The 17240-nt window shown below is 42.3% G+C and overlaps 1 protein-coding gene across 3 annotated transcripts in view; it reads left to right on the forward strand.

Moving 5' to 3' along the window:
- The window catches only part of mpp2b (MAGUK p55 scaffold protein 2b), a 53643-nt gene that overhangs the window by 1871 nt on the left and 34532 nt on the right, over positions 1-17240 (forward strand). For 2 of the 3 annotated variants that reach the window (XM_085170351.1, XM_085170350.1), the window contains one exon: positions 17150-17229. In XM_085170351.1, coding sequence (XP_085026477.1) covers positions 17199-17229 — 31 coding nt within the window. In that variant the 5' untranslated portion in view covers positions 17150-17198. Of the gene's footprint in view, positions 1-16056; positions 17230-17240 lie in introns of those variants that run through there. The other variant, XM_085170349.1, reaches the window with a different exon arrangement.

The raw sequence follows: 17240 nt of genomic DNA on the forward strand, positions 1-17240 counted from the left end.
GGTAAGACATTTGTCATTTCTGTAAAAATAAAGTTAATGGTTGTGGAGCAGCTTATAAATAATTATAACAAATAAACATGTTTGAGTTTCATGTTGTCAAAGACTGGGATTTTTATAGATTTTTTTAAGGTGTAACAAATATTTTTTCCCTCTGGAGGAAAGTGCCTTGTTGATATCTCCTGTACAGAAATGAATCGTTACAGAATTTTGCTGTTATTTTGGAAGAGCCCTCGACGTGATAAGCATTTATTCCAACTTTTCCTAAAAGCGCCATAACAAAAATGAAAATGGCGCCGTTGGATATTCGCAATCAAACAGGTCTCATTCAAAGAGCTTTTTTACTGGGTATAAAGAAACTTCTGCCTTCTTATCAGTTTTATTTTGGAAGTGTGAGGTTTACCATAAATTTCCCAGCTTTGGAGATTGACTAGAAGACTGGCAGTTGTGGCTCCACTTCAACAGAAAGATTTCCAAAGGAGTTCTTTAATCATTAGCAGCTTTGCTTTAAACTTTTATTTATTTTTTTGGTGTTTATATAAAGTGAGAATATATGCCTCCAGCAAGACAAATGTGAATAAATGTAGCTCTAGGCATTGATTTAGATCAGGAGAAAAATGTCAGCATGCCATAGCCTCGATTTAGTGCATAAACAAACACTAATCCTTTTGTATTACTCAAACTTTCAGGAAGATTCAAAAAGCTACGTGTGAGTCACAACCAAATACAATAAAAAGTTATTTTATGATACATTCAGAATACTCTTAGTCAAACCATCTTCAGTGATTCTCAACTGTGACTCTGTTCAGCTTACTGCTTTCACAGCCCCAGTGGTGAATTACTGCATCAACTAGGAATTCTAATCAATTGTAGCAGGCTAAAAGAAAGGCCCCATCCACGCTTGATTCCACAGGGAGATTAATGAGTCGTGGTTCACATAGCCTCAGCATCTTTTCCCAACCTCTATTCATAAGAAATGACCTGCTCATTACTCTCTACCTGCCACCTCAGCCCCTCCGGCACCAGGCGGCAACTTGCAAAGCTTTAAAAGGCAGCCAAAGTGAAAGTGCTAAAACCTACAGTCACTAGAATCACCACTTGAGGGTGGCTGTAAGAGTGAATCCCTATGGAATGCTGTCACATGACATAAAGCACATCATTACTTATTTAGCAAAACTGAATACATCCTTCCTGCTTCCATAGGAATTAATGGCATAGATACCAGTCAGGTGCTGCTAATCAAAGGCCTTTGATTAAGTAATTATCAGTAAGTTTGATCATCTTTATAAAAGCAAAGGCTTTTGCAGTTTGGCTGGTCTAAATCATTCAGCATACCATAAATGCAAGGAAGAAAGATATCAGGCAGTATGTTAGAAAAGCAATGGTTGTCTTCTTGATAAAGAATTTCAAATTTATAATTCTACACATGGAGCACATTCAAAATAATTGCCAATCTTCCTAGGCATAGCCATCCCAACAAATTCACCTGAAGGTCAGATACTGCAATGCTCAGAGAAACTGCAAGGACCAACCAACTAAGCACTGGAGGTCAGATAGATGTCCATATCATGTCTATATTGGGTACGTCGGTCCAAACTAAGTCTACAATTTTGACGTCCAGCTATGACCCAACTTAGACATCAATATGACGTTCAACATTTGAACTTTGGTCTGCATTCCTTCACACATAACTGTTACTGAACAAAAAAACATGGCCTCCACCCGCTGGAAACATGTGGCTACATAGTCTATAGAAGCAAAAATAACTTAACCCGTACATGGAGATCGTACGAACGACAACACTAGATGTCCCCTTCAGTGGACCAAAATTAGATGTGCAAAAATGACATATAAAAGATGTCACTACAACGTCACATTGGGGAAGAGTGGGCCAAAATTCCTCCATAATGATGTGAGAGACTGATAAAGTCATATGGAGAATGATTACTTCACATTATTTTGCTAAAAGTGGTTCTACAAGCTCTTGAATCATGGGGTGTACTTAGTTTTATCACACTCTGCTTCTGCATTTAGATTTCTCTTAGGAAAGAGCGTACTTCCTTTTTCACATGACTGTACCCGTTCGCTGTGTTTACTAAAGCTGTTTTCACACTACTGTTGATGAAGCAACTAGTCATTTTTAATGAAAGCTGCTGAAAGGAAGAGACAAACCGAAACATTACAAAGCTGGCGTCAGATGTTGTTAGCGTACTCCAGAGCTGTACTAAAAGTATCTGTATTGCGCTGTAATTTTAATATTTTTACGCATGCCATACTGTATTGCGTTATACTTGATATATGCTGATATTAGTCAGGCTAATGTAAGTAATTATGTGTAAAACATTTGGGTTCAATGAAACGCCTACAATTATATTCCATCACGACAAAAAGAAAAAGTGATCCTTTAATGAAATCCAGCCAGGGTGCTGATTGTTAAAGCTCCCCCTGGGTAGCTCACAGCACTTTGCCTAAGCCCTTTACCCTTTCACTGATACATACATGACATTTAAGTCTAATTACAATCTCTGTCACCAGAGGGAAAAGGAAGACTCGTAACACTTAAACCACAGGCTATTAAATATCTGGTTTTCAAATGATATGCGGTGATCGCACTCAATTGTAGTCGTGTTGCTTTAAAATAGAAAATTGGTTGTTTTTTGGGGGGTTTTGTGCAAAGCAGCATAAAGCCAAATACAAAGCAAAAGACAGAGGAGATAATGAACTTAATTGGACTATTTGAGAATCACAAACTGTCTCGTGGCAGAAATGGCCATGGGGTCTGAAAGCTGTTAGCTGATTGTTAATCATTTACCATCTACAATTAGATTTTTAAAGCCCCGTTAAGATAAAGTTTCATTATCAACCTCAATCTCTTCAACATAAAACTACATCTGGTGTTCTTTTCCATGTTGTTTCTTTATGCAGCCAAACTGTTGGGTGTATTAATATGCATGTGGGGAGCAAAGCACACTTTTATTTTGAATCACTCAACGCTGATTTAAACTGGTTTTCAGTTTAACTTTTCCTTCAAAAGACCTCCACACACTATCATGATATGTATCAGTATTTGTAGTGAGTTGAAAGTTAATATGATCATCAGAAGGTGATATTAAGGACACTTCTTCCATTTTTTCAGGAAAGAATGAACATACCAATGTTCTCCTAGAAGATTTCATGAGACCCTGCTAAGCTATAATAAGTTTTTTCTGTAAGAATAATCAAAATGAATCTATGTAGGTGAGAGAACTTAAAGTTTTAAAGTATGCTTGTTCGAAGTTGTATATCAGTAGTGGAAAGTGAAGATAGAGCACTGGCCAGAATTTAATTAAACATATATCAGGTCATATTTGTTGCTTTGCAAGTAATTCATTTATACTTGATACTTTATACAAATAATTTAAATAATGCATATAGCTTAATTGTTGTTTATAAGCATGTATGTATCTTGTTGAAATCAGATTACATACTAATAATTATTTTCATACCTATATCTCGTATTCTTACAGCTCCCTGCTTTAGTTTACTTTATTTATTATTTTTATCTTGGCTGCATGTCGTAGGCTGGGGGAAACAACATTTTGATCCTGTGTATGTTCTGTCCAGAATTGACAATAAAGTTGACTTTGAGTTTTCCATTTTTCTAAGCGTAATTATTGTACTGGTTTGTAATGATCATAAAATGAGCGTTGGCGTGTGCTCATCATTAGGTTTATTTATAGCATAATAATGTCATAAGCTAGGGTCATGGGGGGTTGTGTCATTAACGTTATATTGATTACTTTTACATGTACAAACTGATAAAGAAAGAACATCATGAAATGCAAAATGACGGGAAAGCTTGAAATATCACTTTGCTACACACTTGTAGCACTTGTATCCTGTTAAAAGGTGCTGATCATCATCTTATTAGTCATTAGACTCCCACGTTAGGAAGGTGTGGTTGGGTAATATGGTCAGTGCTGTGACACAGTGATTCCTCAGCTCAAACACTTGTATTTGGTGGTGAATGCTGGATAGGATAGGATTGAAACTCTCATTATTGTGAAGCATAGTCAAACAATGATTACAAAACCACTTTCTTCAGTATGTCAAACATTGAAATAATGTGTGAGTTTTGATAGATCACGAGTCAGAAGAGCTACTACGTCACTGACATTTTGGTTTTTATTAAACAGACTGCTGCTCCTGGTATTCCAATGCTAGCATTACACAATAGTGTAAATATATGGAAGGCTAAGGCTATTGCAAGATTGCAAAATATCAGATATTTTATTAGCTCCAAAATATGTGATGTCATTGTGCCTTTAAAACGTGATTTGTACATTATAAAGCACATGTAATACACTGACTGTATGTGGAAAACACAGAAACATACGCATATTAGGGAAATTGCACTTATGTTTTTTAAAGACGAGCTTTTCATCGTCTGTTTTTTAGATGAATGACCCATTAACGTTCCGAGAATGTGCTTGTCTTTATTTACACTAAAAGATAGGGAACATTTTTGGAGTTTATTATTACTGTTACTATTATTAGCCCACTTTAAATCAAGTTTGACTTCATATGAAGCAATAACCTTGAGTTTAATATTGCTCTGGAGAGTTATTTTGGGGTAAACTGTGCCTCCTATATAAATAAATGAGAAAAGACCCATAACTTTTGTTTTGTCCAGCGAAATCCAGCTAAATATATTTAAGTTGTGTGGTGACTTTGTCCAAAAAGCAGGCTTAAATATCCTATTTTTTCCTCATCTGGTTCATCCCAACAGTTTACTTAACTAATCCCATGCTAATTCACATTAGATATACAATAAAAAATAACAGTACAGCCACCTAAAGTTTTTTACAGTCTACTTTTTAGTTTTTTGAACAGATCAATAGTAAAATCTAAACAAAAAAGAAAGCCCCAAAGATAACCAAAAGCTTCTCTTTTATGACATGACACATGGTACTACATATCCTTGAATTGAGCTGTCAATTCGAAAGATATAATGCTTATAATTCTTCCTGTTAGAAGGTCAAGTATAATTTGTGTTTTGTGAAACATGGCTGATAATATTTTATCCCCAGCACAATGTTATTAGCTTTTTGCATTTAAAAGACAATTTTCAATGATGTCCAGTTTTTAATTACCGCTGTCTTTCTGTATACAAAGCAAGCAGAGGTAGCACTGGGTCTAATTAACACATTTTTTTTTACATTGCTCCCTTCCTAGAATGTTTTCAATTAGAGATGCAACAACTGTCGTTTTCTTGGCTGATTCCAGCTTCTGATGTTTTTTTTTTTGTACACATGACCTGCCAATACCAATTTCTGCCAATTTCATTTTTCTTTGTAAGAGCTGTAACTGACCGGATAGGCAAATCCCCCCCACCCCCCCCCCCCCCCAAAGAAAAAAAAATTAAAGAAATGATTAAACTTAACAAATCTTCTTAAACTGCTGTAGGTTACAGGATCTTCTCTTGCTTAAACAACTGGAAAAAAGCGCTCTGCTAATGAAAAAAGATACTAATAACTAAATGAGTATTAGCTGCTGTACGCCCACCTTTACCTGACATATTTTACCCTATCAAACAAAAGCAGGTCCAACTGATTTGTATAATAAAACAGTTGTCGGGCACATACATTATTTTTCAGTATGCTTATAACTTAATTACATAACATGTCACCAATACTTTTCTCTTTTTCACTCATAACTGTTTTGATCCTTTGCTCATACCGAGGCTCTTGGCTAGCTTTAGCCACTTCTTTGTTCATGTCTTTAAAATGACCATGTTTAGTTGGGCAAAAGCTTGTCTCATTAGGTTTGTGTATTTCAGGTCCCCCCCACAGTTTACTTTGGTCACGTTTGTGTCACGGTGAGGCTCTATCATGCTAGTGACATTTTAGCGTGTGGGTGCGAGTATGCATGCCGTGATTTCCGTGTGCTGCATGTGAGCGTGTTGTGTAGACATGAAACAGACTTAATTGTAATTATAGGAGGCCGACTGGTTGCCCGCCTGTCTGGGAAAACTGAACGATCCAGTCCCTGGCCGGTTGATTGGTGCATTTCTCATTCGAATCCATTAACCTGCATCTTTACAACAGCAACAAGAAACATAGATATCTTCTGTCACTAAACAACTGACTGTTGTGAAGCCCAGCTGCATGCATGTGTGAGTGCGACAACATGATTGTCTCAAACAGTATGTTTCTTTGTTTGGCTGGCTCTTTGTAGTAATGGCTGTTTTGTAATTGTCCCATAGATTTATTTGTGGTTTGTTTTGGTGTCATGTGCCTTTTACAAGCTTAATTTTGGCTGGTGAGATCTGTCAAAATGTATTTCCAGGCTGTTGTGTGAATACTTTTGAAACATAAAGCTAATCTGAAATCATTTCCACAGACAAAGAGCAAAGCTGAGTTGAAGTGTAGCTCAAACACTGTAATAGACCCAATTTTAGCTCCAACTTATTATTATTTTACGCATTTTCCCTTGTTGCCATGGCAAAGCGCCGGGGAACAGAAAAAGAGCTGCTCACGGTTGTCTTGGATACGACAGTTTTCCCTTGTAAAGTAATGAGAGGAGCTGAACCTGTGGGAGCACAGGGTTATTTTTAGGCGTGACGCCAGCCTGCATGTGTGGATTAAGACTTGTTTGGTTGCTGGTGCTTGTGTGCTCGCATGTGTATCTGTATGTGTGAGCATGTGTGCAGGCTTTAATGCAGCCTCACTGTGAGAACACCTCAAGGCGTTTTACACTTGGCGTATAAACACCTGAGCCGCTGCTTGTGTCATTGCTCCAGGCCAAAGTGTCCTGGAGCGTGCAATTTCAGGAAAATTGGACACAGGCTTTCTTTGCAGTTGTATGCCATATATCTGCAAGCACTTCCTTAAAGGAAATGGAGTTAATAATAAATTTATCACAGTGCATGGGGTTCACACAAGTGTAGGCTTACAGTCTGCACAACAAAGAATTCCCTGAATGCAGAATTAAGAATTCCCTTCAACTCTAGGGATATTTTTAACTGACCTTTGCCCTTTTTATTCTGTGTTGCAGCAATCTCCAGAATAATGTTGTTCCACTGGAAATGTTGAGTAAGCTGTATTAAAATGAATATAATTTTTTGTGTTCGTCGACCACAAGAACCAAACCTGCTGCTGGCCTCTTGTTTTGGTGAACTGACAGTTGATGTAGAGATGATAGCAGGCCGGCAAATGTGATGTCATGACAGCTGCTCTCTTCCTGCAATACAGTGAGCAAGATGGAGATCTGCATGAGCGTGTGTGTGTGAGCTGACTAATGTGGACCTAGAGGGAAAAACCACTCAGAGAGCAGATATAGTTTAGATGCTGCGATACAGTATTACAGTGGAGACACACTGACCCACAAGCTGCATGCAGGGTCTCTTGTAGTCTGTAGTAGAAAGGCAGTTAGTGAGAAATGCTAATTTTGAACAACTTCACCCTTAATGTTATTTTTGAGAAATACCTATTTTATCCTTGATTGTAGAGCTTGATTACTGGTTACATGTAACAGGCTATTCTCTCTGAAAATGGCACCAATTACCAAGAAAATGCCTCGGCTGGTTATGGCCGCACCATCATTGATTCTCGACTAATTTACCCTATTAATATTACAAAAGGCAGAGTAGCAGAGTAAAAAGCTCAAAAGGTTTGGCTCACTTCCCAGCACCCTGTCCTTCCAACCCTCCTGGTGTGTTGGTATCTTGCATGGCCAAGGTCGGCTGCAGTCGGCTTTGACTTCTTAGCTGCTGTGTGGTCTTTGCATACTTTTAACAAGCGCCGTCATTTCTCAGTGCAAACATGGGATGCCTCGGATAAGCTTGGGGGGCTTGGTATGTGGTATTAAGCACCTGATCCACTCGGATCAGAGTTTTGCAAAAGCCATGAGTTCTTTAGCATCTAAGAATGTGTTTTACTGTTACACTTTTAGAAACATGGCCTGTAGGTGTTCCCATCAGAAGTGCAAAGTTTAAAAAAAATTACAAAAATTAAAAAATAAGTGAGGAAAAAAAAGTGAAATTTAACCATCTAAATAAAAGATTCAGGGGAAAAAAATGAACAATTACAAATCCCTGTAAACGAAACAGGATGCACAGGCTGGTTAATTAATATCTCAGCCCCAAATGTCACATTTTAGTCGATAACAGAGGGACTCTCAACCATATTTCAATTTAATAATTAATTGGTGGACACAGGCTTTTCAGTCAAATGCCATTAGGAAGGACAGTCCACCACCAAAGATTTCTAGTTTTCCTGTCTCCAGCAGCCGTGTAAGCAAATGGAGTGTAAGCTTCTGGTAGTGATGTTAACTTTCGGTTGTGTGAATATTGGCACCCCAGTAGCTGAAAATATTGAGATTTCTAACATGTGTTTGACATTGTAAGGGGGTGTATTTAACCTAACTGACAGCAGAACTCAGCAGAAAACTAAGTAAAAATAAAAACTTCAAAACTTCTAATGAGGTGGAAATGAATGAATTATTCAGAGCAGAAATAAGCTAGTACAGTGGAACCCCGACTTACGAAATTAATTCGTTCCCGAGAGTCTTTTGTAAGTCAAAAATTTAATAAGTTGAAGCACCCATCGCGCCTTTTGAGTGAATGATAGGCTATAGGCTAATTGCTAACTGCAACAACAATACGTAGTTCAAGTGAAACAGCAAAGCGCAAGTACGAAAGTCAAGGGGTTGTCACATGAGCCAATCAGAGCCAGCGGATTTTGTCACGCGGGTATTTTGCCCATTCGGACTCAATGTCCCCCGCCTCCCTCGGAATGCTGTTGAAGCTCTGCCGGAGGTGTGCGTTGAAGATCTCGCGTGCTGGGGCCTCTGCTAGTCGTTCCCAGCACACCCTCACTACGCGTTTAGGTGCACCAGGTCTGTCCAGCGTCCTCCCCCGCCACCTGATCCAACTCACCACCAGGTGGTGATCAGTTGACAGCTCAGCCCCTCTCTTTACCCGAGTGTCCAGAACATATGGTCGCAGGTCTGGTGATACGATTACAAAATCGATCATCGACCTACGGCCTAGAGCGTCCTGGTGCCACGTGCACTTATGGACACTCTTATGTTCGAACAAGGTGTTCGTTATGGCCAAACTGTGATTAGCACAGAAGTCCAATAACAAAGCACCGCTCGGGTTCAGATCAGGGAGGCCGTTCCTCCCAATCACGCCCCTCCAGGTCTCGCTGTCGTTACCCACGTGAGCATTGAAGTCTCCCAGCAGGACAACAGAGTCTCCAGGTGGAGCACCTTCCAGCACCCCCCCCCCCCCCCCCCCCAGGGACTCTAAGAAGGCTGGGTACTCCGAACTGCCACTCGGCGCATAAGTGCAGATGACAGTCAGGACCCATTCCCCGACCCTAAGGCGCAGGGAACAAACCCTCTCGTCCACCGGGAAAAACCCCAACGTACCGGCAGCAAGCCGAGGGGATATTAGAATACCCACCCCAGCCCGCCGCCTCTCACCAGGGGCAACTCCAGACTGAGACAGAGTCCAGCCCCTCTCCAGGAGACTGGTTCCAGAGCCCAAGCCATGCGCAGAGGTGAGCCCGACTATATCTAGCCGGTACCTCTCAACCTCACGCACTAACTCAGGCTCCTTCCCCACCAGAGAGGTGACATTCCATGTCCCTATTGCCAGTCTTGGCAGCCGGGGGTCAGTCCGCCAGGGCCTCCGCTCCTGGCCGTCACCCGGCACACAATGCACCCGACCCCTATGGCGCCTCCTGCGGGTGGTGGGCCTGCGGGAGGATGGGCCCATGTCTCCTCTTCAGGCTGTGCCCGGCCGGGCCCCATGGACTAAGGCCCGGCCACCAGACGCTCGCCCTCGGGCACCCTCCCCGGGCCTGGCTCCAGGGCGTGGCCCCGGTAACCCTATCCCGGGCAGGGTAAACTGTTCCCTCGGTGTTCTTTTCATAAGGGTCTTCTGAATTGCTCTTTGTCTGGTCCCTCACCCAGGACCAATTTGCCATGGGAGACCCTACCAGGGGGCAAAAGCCCCCAGACAACATAGCCCCTGGGATCCCTGGGACACACAAACCCCTCCACCACGATAAGGATAACGATTGAGTCCGAATGGGCCATGTTCAGCGTCGCCATTGCCGAAGCTGCTGCATTGAGCTGCGGCCGCAAGGTGGTTGGTGCCTGCCATGGTGGTAATCCCCGAACCAAATGGTGGACACCAGAGGTGAAGGGAGCCACCAGGCTGAAGAAGGAGTCCTATCGGGCTTGGTTAGCCTGTGGGACTCCGGAGGCAGCCGACAGGTATCGACAGGCCAAGCGGAATGCGGCTCGGGCAGTGGCTGAAGCAAAAACTCGGGTGTGGGAGGAGTTCGGAGAGGCCATGGAAAAAGACTTTCGGACTGCCTCGAAGCGATTCTGGCAAACCGTCAAGCGTCTCAGGAGGGGAAAGCGGTGCTCTACCTGCACTGTGTACAGTGCTGGTGGAGCGCTGCTGACGTCGACTGAGAAAATTGTCAGGCGGTGGAAGGAATACTTCAAGGACCTCCTTAATCCCACTGACGCGTCTTCCGAGGAGGAAGCAGAGTCTGGGGATGAGGGGAATGACCCGCCAATTTCTGGGAGCGAGGTCACTGAGGCAGTTAAACAACTCCTTGGTGGCAGAGCCCCTGGTGTTGATGAGGTCCGCCCCGAGTTCCTGAAGGCTCTGGACGTTGTAGGGCTGTCTTGGTTGACACGCCTCTGCAATGTTGCGTGGAGATCAGGGGCAGTACCCCTGGACTGGCAGACCGGGGTGGTGGTCCCCATCTTTAAGAAGGGGGACCGGAGGGTGTGTTCCAACTACAGGGGGATCACACTCCTCAGCCTCCTCGGGAAAGTCTATGCCAGGGTGCTGGAAAGGAGAGTTCGTCCGCTAGTCGAACCTCGGATACAGGAGGAACAATGCGGTTTTCGTCCTGGTCGCGGAACACTGGACCAGCTCTTCATCCTCTCGAGGATACTTGAGGGTGCATGGGAGTTTGCCCAACCAGTCTACATGTGTTTTGTGGACTTGGAGAAGGCATTCGACCGTGTCCCTCGGGGTGTCCTGTGGGAGGTGTTGCGGGAGTATGGGGTGTCTGGCCCATTGCTACGGGCCATTCGATCCCTATACAACCGTTGCAAGAGCTTGGTTCGCATTGCCGGCAATAAGTCAGACTCGTTCCCGGTGGGTGATGGGCTCCGCCAGGGCTGCCCTTTGTCACCGGTTCTGTTCATAATTTTTATGGACAGGATTTCTAGGCGCAGCCAAGTGGCGGAGGGCTTTCGCTTTGGTGGCCTCAGAATCTCATCTCTGATTTTTGCGGATGATGTGGTTCTGTTGGCTTCATCGGGTGAGGGCCTCCAGCTCGCACTGGAGCGGTTCGCAGCCGAGTGTGAAGCAGCAGGAATGAGGATCAGCACCTCCAAATCTCATGGTTCTCAGCCGGAAAAGGGTGGAGTGCCCACTCCGGGTCGGGGATGAGTTCCTGCCCCAAGTGGAGGAGTTCAAGTATCTCAGGGTCTTGTTCGCGAGTGATGGGAGAAGGGAGCCGGAGATCGACAGACGGATTGGGGCTGCAGCTGCAGTAATGCAGACGCTGCACCGGTCCGTCGTGGTGAAGAGGGAGCTGAGTGTAAAAGCGAAGCTCTCGATTTACCGGTCGATCTACGTCCTTACCCTCACCTATGGCCACGAGCTGTGGGTAGTGACCGAAAGAACGAGATCGCGGATACAAGCGGCGGAAATGAGCTTCCTCCGAAGGGTGGCTGGCCTCTCCCTTAGAGATAGGGTGAGAGGTTCGGCCATCCGGGAGGGGCTCAGAGTAGAGCCGCTGCTGCTCCACATCGAAAGGAGCCAGCTGAGGTGGTTTGGGCATCTGACAAGGATGCCCCCTGGGCGCCTCCTGGGTGAGGTGTTCCAGGCATGTCCCACCGGGAGGAGGCCCCGGGGCAGACCCAGGACACGCTGGAGAGATTATATCTCTCGGCTGGCCTGGGAACGCCTTGGTGTTCCCCCGGATAAGCTGGAGGAGGTGGCTGGGGAGAGGGAGGTCTGGGCCTCTTTGCTTAGGCTGCTGCCCCTGCGACCCGGCATCGGATAAATGCGGATGAAGATGGATGGATGGATGGGTATTTTGCCATAACACAGGCAGAATTATTGCCGTTAAGTGCCTTCGTAACTTGAATTTTTCGTTAAATCGGGTATTCGTAAGTCGGGGTTCCATTGTTTAACCTTTAATTTAAGGTTAAACAATGTTAACACTTATAGTGAAGGGAATTTGTGGATTTGAGTTATATCAGTTATTATTTGGACAATTATCGGGCAGGCATTATACTTGTTTAGTACAGACTTAATATATTTTTAATATTTTTTCACTTTTCAAAATGATTCTTTTCAATTGTGTTCCTCAGGGTTTAAGAGGTATGATGTGTGAGGGGATCCACCTTCCTCTTGCTTCTTTAGTATCACTACTTGCAGGTCTAAGTAGGGCAGATCTTAAAGTTTGTAACTTTTTTTGTGGTGGCAAGACAAAAGAGGTAACACAAGGTAACACAGATTAAGCATAACATTCTGACCACAGACAGGTGTAGTTAATAACTAGGGATGGGTACCGGTGTCCGGTGCCATGATGGCACCGGTTCTGACATAAACGGTAGTAACCAGACCGAAAAGCAGCGCACATTTCGGTGCTTTATTTCGGTGCTTTTTTTTCCTGAGATGTGATACACTTCGAATTGTAGCCAATCATTTTACGTTTCCGGGGATAGTAGGCAGGTCCAGGTACGTACGTTCTTTTAGAGCAGAGCTACAGATTAAAAATGTCCAAGACGAAGCGGTCAAAAGTCTGGCTGTACTTCACAGCAAAATATGCAAACTCAGCAGCCTGCAACAAGTGCTTTAAGCTGATACTGTGGAAAGGAGGTAACACCTGAAATCCGATGAAACACCTGGCGACGCATAGCGTCTTTTTTTAAAAGCCGAGAAATGCGCCGTATTTGATAGCTTGCTGCGAGACCTCACACCGAGCGCATCTACTGCAGGTGTGGTGCCTGTTATCGGACCCAGAGTTAGCAACATCCCCCAAAAAGCTGAAGAGTAGAGTCCTGGCCCCTAGCCCTGCCAGTGTAGCAGAAATGATGAGGATGATGATGGCAGCAGCAGCCGTTCTTCTCTGCGTGAGTAGCTTAATGTTGTTCGTGTTTAATTTACGTTGAGTAGGCTAACCACGTTATTAAATTAATGCATGTAAGGTGAACTAGCAAACATCATCATAGCTACATGCGGCTGCCTTCTTGTTTGATGGCAGATACTCCCTTCACCCTGGCCAAAAAGGCTAAAATGACCAAAGAAAAAGTGGGAAACAGTTAAGCATAAGGTTTTTGGACAAATTTGTGTTTTTTCCATTGTTTAAGCACTGCTTCCAGCCAAGAGTGATACCATATATGCCCTATAGCTGCAGAAAAGGCTAACATTGTTATCTTTTTACAAAAAAACAGCTGAACATTAGAGGTTTTTGGACACCGGTATCAGATAAAACCTAAACGATACCCATCCCTATTAATAACACTGATTAACTCTTCATCATGGAGCCTTTTAGCGGGTCGGTATGTTAGAAAGTGAAAATTTTGTCCTCGAAGTTGATGTGTTAGAAACAGGAAATCTTTGACGAATTTAACAAGTTTGAAAAGCGCCAAATTGTGATGGCTAGGCGTCTGGGTAACACCATCTCCAAAACTGCAGCTCTTGTGCGGTGTTTCTGGTCTGCAGTGGTCCAAGGAAGGTACATAGTGAGTATGCTATGTCTTCTAATGATGCTGCCTAGGGGAAGCATGTATAGTGTAAACAGAATTGGTCCTAGCACCGAATCCTGTGTAACTCCATAATTAACCTCAGTGTGTGAAGAGGACTCTCCATTTACATGTACAAATTGGAGTCTATTAGATAGATATGATACAAACCACTGCAGTGCAATATCTGTAATACCTACAGCATGTTCTAATCGCTCTAATAGGATATTATGGTCGACAGTATCAAACGCTGCACTAAGGTTTTTAGAGGGAGATTCAGCTGTGTGCTAAATCTGCAGCTATGAAATCATCCAATCACAGAATAGATAGGACACATTGGAGCTTCTTCCTTAATACTGTCATCAACAATATTCATATGAATCACAAATCCAGAGAACAGTCCTGTTTGTGAGCAAAAGAATAGATTTGTTTCTCACAGAGTCAATAAAAGTAGCTTAATACTTTAAATACAAAATGTAATAACTTTGTGATGAGATTGATTTGTAGGTTTAAATTTGTGATACTACTTGAACAAGGGTTATATAGCGACCTAAAAACTATAAAAGGGAGGAATAATGCCAGATTTGAATTAGATTGTCAAGCTACGTCTTTCAGTGGTTAATTTGAAAGTATTTCAGAATAAGGCTTTTTTGTCTTCTTTTCATATTAAACCACAAAATTTTCCTTGCTAAGTAATTGAGCAGACTATTAAACAAATTGGTATATTCAGATAAAATTGATGCCATATCAAAAAATTATTTTTTGTACTCTGTGACGATTATTGAAGATCCTTTTTTTCATCCAGCCCTTGTGTACTGCTCCTCAGATCAAATACTGCCCTCCAGTTATATTCAATCCACAAAGAGGAATGAGACAAGACCTTTGTCCGTGCAGTCAAGCAATCTAATGAGACTATTTTCCATCTGTGGTTCATTATTATGTAAATTGCTTTCAAATATACAGTTTTGGACACTTCTGGTATCATTACATGTTAGAATTAAGTTAAAATGCACCCAGGAACAATTACTAACCGCAAAAAAAAATTAAAAAATGCAAAAGCTTTTCTCTAAAGGCCAGTTACATTCAGTTGGGTTTTATTATTCCAGATGTGATATGATATGTTATGTCTGGGGACAAAGAGAAGTAGATTCATTACATAAGGCAAGTATATATGGCCAAAGATCACAGACAGAATCAAAACATGCGGCCCAGTGGAACCAGTCGAACTAATAAAAGCATAATGATATACAGCAGTTTGGTATCATTAGTATATCCAAACAAATCACTCTGACACTTATTCAGATGGAAGAGGTAGGTGTGGTGGTAACACAGTAATCCCAAGCTCCCTATATTTTGGTAGATCATAGTTTTTATTGCAGCGTATGCCTTCGAAGTAGGCCAAAAAGCACAGTGGGGTCACATTAATAGTTAATAAGCTGAATCTTCAATCTGTGCCCTGGGATATGTTGATAAAATGCTGAGGCACAAAACTGCAGACGATATCTGAGCAAATATGATTTGGGAATATTTTGATCTCAGTGCAGAGAATGAAATGAGTAAGATTAGATACCGCTGGGCTTAAAGACATCTTTATGCTTGTGCTCACTGACAACTGATAGGCTACAAAAATCTGCTCTGAGTATCTTTGTTATTGGAAATTTCAACCTAAAGGGAAGTTAAAAAATATAATTTGCTCACTAGTGGTAAAAGAAAGACAGAAGTTTTTAGCTCATCCAGCTGAAGGACAAATGAGCGAGGCATCCAACATTCGTCTGTTCGTCCATCCATAGTTGACAGGAATCACAACTCCTCTTAGAGTATGGGTCTGATTTTAGTAGACTGATCTGGTATTATTCTGGTATTTATTTATGCACAGACACAAAAAGGTAGACGTAGCCACTGTGACATTACTACCTCAGCATCGGCATTATGGCCACACTGTCTTGGGTCTTTGGTACCAGAACTGATTAGATTTAGATGGCATATTGGAGTGCTCCATAGACCTTATGGATGCATCTCACAGATTCAGATACTGATTACAAATAAAATTGAGACTGCAGACTTCTCAGACTGACTGTTAGTGCAGTCAGTGATGCACACAGATCCAAAAGACACCAAACCCCAAACTCAGTTCAGAGGTCCAGTTTGGTCATTTGAGTTAGTTTGGGTGAAGCCTATCAGAGAGCTGAAAACATCAACTCATAAACCCCCATTGAAGTACAGTTGTGATGAAATGTAAATTAGTTACAGAGACAGAAATATTTTTTTTTGTCTGTTAGGTATAACATATATGGGAGTCTGTGGGGGGAAGACTGACTTGTAAAACCAGCCTTCATTGGCCAGTTGAGGAACTGTTTTTTTTAACACTTCCTGGAAGCTGCTGCTTGAATTTATTTTAATTTTTTTGTAACCCTGACAGAAAACATTCATAATGTAGCATTTTTTTTTTTTGAAAAGAAGCATCATCCCATCTACGTGACAATAAGGCTAACATGGGATTTTTATGTTGCCAGACACAGACATTTACATACGGTGACATTGCTCGCTTTTGACCACTACAGCATTTATTCCACTAAGGATAGCTATTGTCATGACAACCAGGAATTAGCATCCTTGGATAGTGCTGCCCGTCTCCTATCAGCAACGCTCTCTTCTTCCTCTCCATTGTTCCCTCTCTCTTTAACTCCCTTGCATACGTTTTAGTTTCCTCCTGCCTTTTCTCCTCCTCTTACATTTCTTACTTTCTTCAGTTTCTCTATAGACATGATTCCCATTTGTTGTTCTGCTCAGTTTATGTTCCCCCTCATTCGCCTTGTCATTTATTTACTTTTCACTGTTTGTATTTTCACAAATTCTCCATGACTTGAGGAGCCAATTTTAGATCCCAGAACAATAGATCGTTAATCCTGCAGTCTTCTGCCTGTGATGCTTGTTACGTTTTCATGACGATAAATGGATCAATTAGAGTCAGCAGAGATCCTCACTAAGCTAGTGATAACTGGCCTTGCTGAACCCACTCACAAAGTCTTTCCAACTGTTGCTAATGGTATTCCCAACAGATACAATGGCTAAAATTGTTTAGATGTTACCAGGGCAACTAGCTGTTCTGTTTTTAGATCTTAATAAAGTTAAATACCAATTACCCTGTGTGGGAGCTTGTTAGTGTGAATGTTTAGTCCATTGACTGCGCTTGTGCCAGAAAGGGATTTGTACACGAAGTCTTCTCCTGATCACTTAGTGTTGAGCTTCAACCTAACAACACAACTTTACCCTCTGTCGCTTATTTCATTCCTAATTCTAACCCAGCAGTGGGATAGATAAAGGTTTTAGTTTTTTAATGCATCTACCTTCTCGTTTTGCACTCTCTTTTTTATTGCAGTTGACCTAACAAGTCTTGTGGAGGATACTCAGAAGAACCAGTTTCTAAAATGCCCGTGGCCACATCCAGCTCTGACTCGGGTAAGTGTCTC

The sequence above is a fragment of the Neolamprologus multifasciatus genome, chromosome 8, assembly GCF_963576455.1.
Source record: "Neolamprologus multifasciatus chromosome 8, fNeoMul1.2, whole genome shotgun sequence".
NCBI lineage: Eukaryota > Metazoa > Chordata > Actinopteri > Cichliformes > Cichlidae > Neolamprologus > Neolamprologus multifasciatus.